At 66.2% G+C, this 8,131-nt stretch overlaps 4 protein-coding genes across 4 annotated transcripts; 2 read left to right on the top strand and 2 right to left on the bottom strand.

Annotated features, from left to right (window-relative positions):
* Nucleotides 1-432: 432 nt before the first annotated feature.
* EMIHUDRAFT_356076 (hypothetical protein) lies at nt 433-1,315 on the top strand (the record flags this gene model as incomplete). Its single annotated transcript, XM_005769277.1, has 4 exons — nt 433-542; nt 608-814; nt 898-1,125; nt 1,220-1,315. Coding segments are annotated over 3 exons (531 nt in total), but the record flags the coding sequence as incomplete, so codon positions are not given.
* Nucleotides 1,316-1,488: 173 nt separating this feature from the next.
* EMIHUDRAFT_102840 (hypothetical protein) lies at nt 1,489-2,184 on the bottom strand (the record flags this gene model as incomplete). The annotated part of the gene is made up of 1 exon (XM_005769276.1): nt 1,489-2,184. The coding sequence occupies one exon, from the start codon at nt 2,182-2,184 to the stop codon at nt 1,489-1,491; it is 696 nt and encodes a 231-aa protein (XP_005769333.1).
* Nucleotides 2,185-4,627: 2,443 nt separating this feature from the next.
* On the top strand, nt 4,628-5,404 carry EMIHUDRAFT_210527 (hypothetical protein; the record flags this gene model as incomplete). Its single annotated transcript, XM_005769275.1, has 2 exons — nt 4,628-4,750; nt 4,826-5,404. The coding sequence occupies 2 exons, from the start codon at nt 4,628-4,630 to the stop codon at nt 5,402-5,404; spliced, it is 702 nt and encodes a 233-aa protein (XP_005769332.1).
* Nucleotides 5,405-5,759: 355 nt separating this feature from the next.
* Nucleotides 5,760-8,061, bottom strand: EMIHUDRAFT_427509 (hypothetical protein; the record flags this gene model as incomplete). Its single annotated transcript, XM_005769274.1, has 7 exons — nt 5,760-6,204; nt 6,281-6,334; nt 6,678-6,764; nt 6,997-7,111; nt 7,190-7,293; nt 7,412-7,495; nt 7,585-8,061. 7 exons carry the CDS (start codon nt 8,059-8,061, stop codon nt 6,052-6,054), a joined length of 1,074 nt encoding a protein of 357 aa, XP_005769331.1. The 3' UTR covers nt 5,760-6,051.
* Between the last annotated feature and the right edge of the window lie 70 nt (nt 8,062-8,131).

Here is an 8,131-nt window from a genome sequence, read left to right as displayed (position 1 = left end):
GTCTCGCAACGTGCAGTACACGCAGATCTCGGCGGGCTACCTCCACACCTGCGGCATCCGGAAGGACACCTCGCTCGCGGAGTGCTGGGGTCGCAACGACGTCGGCCAGTCCACCGTCTCGCCAAACGTGCAGTACGCGCTGCCGCCGCCTCCCTCCGCCTCGCCGTCGCCGCCGCCGCCCTCCGCCTCGCCGTCGCCGCCGCCTCCTTCCGCCTCGCCGTCGCCGCCGCCTCCCTCCGCCTCGCCGTCGCCGCCGCCTCCCTCCGCCTCGCCGTCGCCGCCGCCTCCCTCCGCCTCGCCGTCGCCGCCGCCTCCGTCCGCGTCGCCGTCGCCGCCGCCTCCGTCGGCCTCGCCGTCGCCGCCGCCGCCGTCCGCCTCGCCGTCGCCGCCGCCTCCCTCCGCCTCGCCGTCGCCGCCGTCGCCGTCCGCCTCGGACCCGCCGTGCTTCCCGAGCTCTGCGACGGTCCAGCGCGCCGACGGCGCTACCGCCCCCCTCTCCTCCCTCTCCGCCGGCGACTCGATCCTCGCTGCGGCGGCCGACGGCACCCTCGCTTTCGATGGCGTGAGAGCGTTTTCATCTGTTTCACAGTCGCTTACTTCACTAGGCACCCTCGGCTTCGACTTCGTCTCCTCCTTTTCGCTGGCCGACCCGTCCGCCAAGGCGGCTTTCCTCTCGCTCGCCACCGCGACGGCGACGGTCACGCTCACCCCGACGCACAAGCTGCCCGCCGGCCCGGCAAAGGCGCTCAAGCAGGCGTCCGAGGTTGCCGTCGGAGAGACGATCTGGCTCGCGTCGCCGGCCGCGGGCACGCTCGTGCAGGCGCGTCCATACCCCCACACCACACACACACACACCTGCCTCTCCCGATGCGAGCCCCCCCCCCCCCCTCCTGCCAGGCGCCCGTCCTCAAGATAACCAAGGTCGTGGCCGACGGGCTGCACAGCCCGCTCACCAAGCACGGCGGTTGGCCGGTCGTCGACGGCGTCGCGACCTCGTACAACAGCGCGGCTGTCGTCGCGCGCAACAAGTACCTCGTCCCGCTCGTCGAGGCGGTCTGCCCCTGTCTCGGCCGCCTCGTCGTGGCGGCCGTGAACCCCAAGCCGATGCACTACATCGATGGCGAGGTGAGCCCTCTCCCGCCGTCCCAAGCTGTATCTCACTTGTCCCCACTCCTCCCCACCCCCCGTCGCCCACTTTCGCTTCGTCGCTCGACCAAAGGTGGTCGAGCCAATCTCGTCGCTCGAGGTCGCCGCTGCCGTGGCCGTCACGGGCGCCGCCACTCTTGGCGTGCGCAAGATCACGGCGCGCAAGTAATGTGCGAAGCGGCGCTCCAGCTCGGATCGCGCGGTTACGTGTTCACGCTTGCGGGCGTGCGGTGCCGACGGAGCGGCGCCCCGCATGCCAAAGAGCAGGCGCCCCCCCCCCCCCCCCCCTTTATGTGCGCGCACTGGCGCTGCCGCTAGGGCTGCCATAAGTTGGCGCTGCCGCTAGGGCTGCTGCATAATCATGAGCCTGTCTCCAAACACCTCTCCGACGCGCTCGACTATAGTCCAAATTGGACGGGGGACATATGTCGTATTGGCGGCCATTTGCTCAGGCGTCAGAATGCTGAGCTCGTACACTGGCAGCTCCCCAAAGGTTGAGGACGGCGGCGGCGGCGGCGGCGGCGCAATGAGATCGCTGGCGAGCGTGTCCATGCCCGCCTCCCTGCGGGCGTAGAAGAGCGCCGCCTCCTCGGCGGTGGCGAAAAGGCCGAGGCGGACTTGCTTGCAGCCGTCCCTCACCTTCAGCTCGTACTTCTGGCTGCCTTGATGCTTCTGGCGGTAGCAGACGCCTTTGTAGCCGGTGTTGCTGCTGCTACTGGCGACCAGAGTCAGGCCCTCCCTCTCCGCCTGCTGTATCGCCTCGGCGCCAGCGGGAGTGGGAGCGGGGCGGGGCTGCAGCAGCTTGGCGGCGTCGGCGCGGCCGTACTCTGACCGAGCGTAGGCGACGGCCGCCTCTTCGGCGGTGTTGAAGTAGCCGAGGTGGACACGCTTGCCGCCATCCTTCACCTGCGCCACGAACTTCTTATTGCCGCGGTTGTAGTTCACGTTCTTGAAGCCAGTCGTGCTGTTCTTGGTGATGGCTGGGATCAGCACAACGCCCTCTGAGTCTGACGACGCGGTCCGCAGCGGGGCCATCATGCAGCGGACGCACTACCCTGGTAGATTTTCGCGAGTTTGACAATTGGGATTCGATTTGGATTATCACAAGGCAGGATCATCGCGCCTGAAATCATTGGCCAGGCAATCGTCTCGCGGGCGTTTTGGCGAGTGCAGAAACATAATGCGTATACGTAGTACGTCAGCGCCTCCAGGCTGTGGCTGGCGCCAGGAAGGGGTACGTATGCGGATACATGATACGTCATGCGTAACGCGGTCGTCGATGGGCCTGAATTGGTAAAATTATGCTGCGTAAGTGCGGGGCAGGGCCAACATTGAAGTATTCTGTACTGTTTTTGAAGGAAAATATGCGCTGGGAGCAGGTCCGGGGTGAGGGCCGGCCTTCATATCTGCTGTATTTTGATAACTGCGCCTGTCTACGCACCAGATTACGCACCCGAAACCAGAGCATAAGGCGATGCGTATTCATTTTGTGGGTTGGGCATATCCATAGCGGGACTGATCACGATTGACACAGGGGAACGGGAGTGGGGAGCGCATCGCGACACGGAGGGGAGCTGGGCAGGGTTCACCCACACGAGAGCGTCATCCTTAAAAAAATTTACACGCTGCCTAAGCCTTCCGTTCCCCCCCACCTCTCAAAGAATGGAGGTGCTCTGACGACGCCCGCCCCCGCTGGCTGCCTCCCGTTGCTCAGCGGGGCATCTGACGCGCAAAAGCTCTCCCATAGGCGACTCGGCAGGTCCGCCGGCGCAAGCCATCGCCTAGATGCTACACGCCCCTGATCCCCGCCCAGCGCCCGGGTCGACGCGCGGGCTCACGCTCCCCTCGAGACACTCCCGCGACTGGGGCAACCGTGCCGACTGGTGCGCGCACACGATGGTCTCCGCGGTGCCGGGTAAAACTCGACAAAACTACTACGGCGGCAACCAAAAGCTCTTCTTCTCGTCGAAACACCACGTCGGCAGCGCTCACCGCCGACGGCTGCCCTTGCCGTCGACATCTTCGCCGCCGATTCATCGCCGCCGTCTTGATCGCCAACGTCTCGGCCACTGCTGACCGTCACACCGATCTCCACGTCGCCGATTCCATCGCCGACGACGCCACCACCGCCGGAGCTAGCACCTCCTCGGCACGCGCGGCACTCCCCCCCTCGCGCCTGCCGCTCGGGACGCAGCCCCGCGTTACCCCCCCCCTCTCCCTCCCAGCCTCGGCCCTCTTCCACGCGCCGCTCGCGCAGGTCTGCGGCGTCGCCATCTCCAGCATCTACACCAAGTCCTCACAACTTGGCTATACTCGGGGTCGTATTTCGATGTGCAGTACCCTCGCTCGTCCGCATCGAGGGGGCGCTCAGCTCATGAATGGTGGTGCGGCGTGCGCGGAGCAAGCCCCCCCCCCCCCCCCTGCCTCTGCCTCGATCGACCCGCTTTGTGTCGCGCTCGCGCAGGTCCGTAGCCGAGGCTCTGTTGCTGGCTGCCGCGCCCCGCACACACGCACGCACGCACGCAGCGAAGTGTTCTGCCACAGGCTGGAACGCTTGAAACGCACTGAAAACACCCAACCCAACCTCGATCGGCCACCAGATCGCGTTCTCTCCGCCCGACGGCGCCGAGGCGCGCCCGGACTGGAGCGCGCTGTCCGACGTGTGGCGCGAGCACGTGCTGCCGCACGCGGTGGCGCGCTGAGGCCGAGGCACTACTCGAGTACTGGTCGCGGCGCTGGGCGAACACTCACATCGGCGCCTCGGCAAGCCGCCGTGGTGTACCTGTGTTAGTGCTCTTCATGTCCTCGAGCGCGGTCCGACAGCGACCAGGAGCGAAAGCGACCAGTAAGGTGGAACGCCTTCTTTTTTTGGAGCGCTTGGAGTTTCTTTTTGTTTTTGCTATTTCTCCTGGCGGTTTTAGGTCCGGCTCTGAGGGCGGGGGCGTAGGTAGTGGTAGAGGTGGGGGCCTCAGGTAAAGGTAAGAGGGCCGCAGGCGGCAGGCCCTCAGAGGTAGAGGTAACCTAAATCACTTTTATTCGGCCCTCAGAGCCGAGTTAGGACCCTAACACAATATTATACAGCAGGCGAAAGATTTTTAAAGAAATTCGCAGATAATCGCGCGTAAAAATCTCTCTCGCACCGCCGAGGCGCTCTCTGGCGGGCGCCGTGACGACGCGGCGACTCGCTGACATGGCGTCCGCCGCGAGCCCGCCCGCCACGCTGCTCGCCGACATCGCCGCCGGCCACCTCGCCTCGCTCCACGCCCACCTCTCCGGCCGGCGGACGCGCGGCAGTCTGGTCACACCGCCATCGCCGCCGACGTTGTTATGACCCCCCCCAATGAACAACCAGTGAGGGAGGGCGAGACCGAGGGGTCCCGTACCATGCGCAATCGACCCTATGGATCGTGCTCATCTTGAAGTGCCACGTAAACCGAGGCTGGAACGTCGCACCGACGACGCTGCCCACGCGACGCGGCGCATGGCGGCTCGTCCATCGAGCTCCGCCGACGAGGAGACGCGGCAGTGCATCCGCGGTTTAGTCGCATGCATCCGCGCCAAGGGCAGCGGCGCCGAGGGCAAGGACGTCGAGCAGGCGAGCCCTGTAGAGGCCCAGGCTTGCGCCCGCCACCCATCCCGCCCGTCCGACGGCGTCCGCCCTCCCCGATCTCGCTCGCAGCTGCGCAAGGTTGTGCAGATCCTCTCGCTCTCCGACGATGAGCTGACCGCCATGCCTGAGGACCAGCGCTCGACGGTGCTTCAGATCCGGCAGTCGACGCTCGAGAAGATGCGGCTAGCAAAGGCGAGCGGCGGCTCCGGCCTCCCGGTTGCGCCGGGCTCGCCCCGCTCGTTCGCCGCGTCAGCCGCGATGCGCTCCTCTCCGCTCGCCATCCCGGGTTCCCTCGGCCGCGCCTCCGTGCCGCGGGAGATGCCTGCGATGGCGTCGTCGTTCGAGCCCGGCTTTGGCACAGCGGCGCACTCGGCGCCGGCAGCATACTACCATGGCTTGGGTCCGGCCGGAGCAGGAGGCGCCTCCTCGCTCTTTGAGCTCGGCGGCTCGCCTCCTCCCGGGGCGCCGCCGCCCTACTCGCACGCCAGCCCTGCGAGCCCTCTGCCGGGGCCGGTTTCGCCTATGCCGCCGCCCGCCTTTTACGTGCGGAAGACCCCTCCGTCTTCCTCGGGGCGGGAGAGCAGCGAGAGAAGCTCCTTCTTCTCCTCCGGCGGCGCTTGTAGCGCGCCGGAGAGAGCAGGCGACTAGCCCACCGCTGCGCCTGGCCAGGCCCCTCAGAAGCAGAGCAATTTTGGCCGAAACCGCCGACGCCCGCGCTCGACGCGCTCGGCGGTGGTGGCTCGTACGCATGGTGGAGGAGGGAGGGGAGGGGGGGAGAGAGGGCGGAGGGGGAGCGGGAGAGAGTGCGCGGAGAGTGCTGTTGCCGACGCAGAGTGCAGCCCTGTAACATTGTCGAGGGGAGAGAGAGCGAGAGCGTGCGCCCCCGTGAGGCCGCGTGTGTGTTCAGTGTCCTCTCAAGAGTGCGCGGTGTGTGGGGCATCGGGAAGGCGGCTCAAGTCGTGATCTTCTCATTCCATGTCTGTCTTTTTCGAATCGCGTGGAGAACCTGAAACTGAGGCTTCGAAATAAACTGATAACTGTGCGACAGTGCTCAGTGGGGTGTGTGGGGCCCGGGCGCCCACAGCTACGGCTCTAGCTCTAGCGGTCACGGCAGCAATCATAGACCAATCGGAATGTGCGGCGAGACACGCCAGATACGGACAGAGGCACAGAGCCTTTCAGAGGTCTCAGAGCGCGCCACCACGACCGCACGAGCGGCGAGCGCGGCGGCCGGCGCGCTCTTTGTCATCCACCGCTCTCTGGCCGCGTCCCGTCCGCCGGCACGCGGCTCACGCTCACCTCTCCGACCTTCTTCCGGACGAACGCCTCCAGCCGGACCGCGCAGTCGTAGTACTCGTTGTTGTCGCCGTTGTACACGCGGCAGTTTTCGCACATGCGCAGCAGGTCGGCGAGGAACTGCTCGAGCGAGTTGTAGTGTGGAGGTGCGCCTAGGAAGTGTCTAGGAACTGTCTCGGAAGGGTCTAGGAGCTGGTCGAGCGAGTTGTAGTGTGGAGGTGCGCCCGCCCGCGGCGTGAGCCTCGCCCGCACCGACGCCAAGTCCACCGGGTCCTTGATCACCTGGGGGAGCGAGATTCGATTCGATTCGATTCGATGACACAAGTCCACCGGGTCCTTGACACTTGAGGGAGCGAGATGGCCCGAGACGGCCCGAGATGCGGCCCGCGATGACCCCACGATCACCCGAGATGACTCGAGATCACCCCGAGATGGCCAGAGATGCGGCCCGAGATGACCCCGTGATCGATCACCCGAGATCACCCGAGATCACCCGAGATGGCCCGAGATGAGATGGCCCGAGATGGCCCGAGATGGCCCTCCACTGGGCGCGTGACCAGCGGCTGGCGCCAGCGGGGGCGAGTTCATCCCGGCAAGTCGCGGCGACTCTCGGCTAGTCTGCCGCCTCGTAGTAGTCGGGCGCGAGCGAGGTGGAGACGGCCGTCTGGAAGGGCCACGCGTCGGCGTGTGTGGCAACCTCTGCAAGCACTGCCTGCAGGCAGTCGGCGAGGGGCTTGGGGAGGGGGGATGGGTTCGGGATGGGGGGGAGGGTCGGGTTCGGGATAGCGAGAGGGTCAGGGTTAGGGTTAGGGTTCGGGTTCGGGTTCGGGTTCGGGTTCGGGTTCGGGTTCGGGTTCGGGTTCGGGTGAGGGTGAGGGTGAGGGTGAGGGTGAGGGTGAGGGTGAGGGTGAGGGTGAGGGTCAAGGGTGAGGGGTAAAGGTCGCCTGCAGGCAGTCGGCGAGCGGGACTGGCTTGCCTTGCATGGAGCAGTGCAGCGCGCTCTCCCGCCAGGACGTCCCCTGCAGCCCGGCCGGCACCCCTCCCTCCGCCGGGTCGTACCTGCGCGACACGTCCCGGACATGTCTCGCGGTCACGTCCCCCTCCCGCCCGCAGTCTCCCCCGCGCAAGGGGGCGTACCCCGCGTACTCCGCCTCCTGCTGCTGCGCGCCGCCCGCCTCCATCCGCTCCGCGATCGCGCGGCGCTGCTCCTCGGCGACGAAGCGGATGTTGAGGTAGTCCACCTGCGTGTCTAAGAAGTGTCTAAGAAGTGTCTCGGAAGTGTCTCGGAAGTGTCTCGGAAGTGTCTCGGAAGTGTCTCGGAAGTGTCTCGGAAGTGTCTGGGTTGTTGAGGTAGTCCACCTGCGTGTCGATGGCGCACTCCATCAACGTGCCTCCGTCGTAGTCCTTGATGTAGCCCAGCCACCGCTCGCGCTTCATCGTCACCTGAGGGCGTGCGCGTGTTCGACTGAGGTGTGCCTGGCCCCGCTCCAGCCCTCGTCTGCACGCCTCCGACCGCAGGGCTGTCCGCGCACCTGCTTTTGGAAGCCCTGCTTGCGGAAGTAGCCAATCGCGTGGTTGTCGGCGTACGTGAGAAGAAAGTGGATCCCCTCGCGCTTGCAGTGCTCCTTGAGCTGGTTCATCAGCCGCGTGCCGTACCCGCGCACCTGGTGCGTCGCCGAGACGGCGCAGAAGGCGATCTCTGCAAACGCCTGCGTCGCGTGCCTCCGGTAGGTGACGCCGCCCACGATCTCGCCCTCAAAGACGCAGGCGAGCGAGGTGTGCGAGCGGTCGAGGACGAGCCGTACGATGTACTCCTTCCCCATTTTTGGCAGCTGCTTCGAATAGATGCTCTTCATGTCGATCAGTGAGATGAGCGAGCGGTCGAGGCCGTCGTTCTTGACGACGACGAAGCGCAGACGGCCCTCACGCTCGTCCTGCGCGTGCTGCCGCTCTCGCGCCAGCGGCGTCTGGTCCGACTTGTTGTCGACCGCGAGCTCTGCCGAGGCCATGGCGCGACGTCCTGCCTGCGCGCGCGGGACCCGTTGGATTTCTTTTAGTTTTTGTCCTACAAAGTTCCTT

Source organism: Emiliania huxleyi, assembly GCF_000372725.1.
Source record: "Emiliania huxleyi CCMP1516 unplaced genomic scaffold EMIHUscaffold_43, whole genome shotgun sequence".
Lineage (NCBI taxonomy): Eukaryota > Haptophyta > Isochrysidales > Noelaerhabdaceae > Emiliania > Emiliania huxleyi.
The sequence above is the reverse complement of the archived record's forward strand: the minus strand, read 5'-3'. Positions and strand labels throughout refer to the sequence as shown.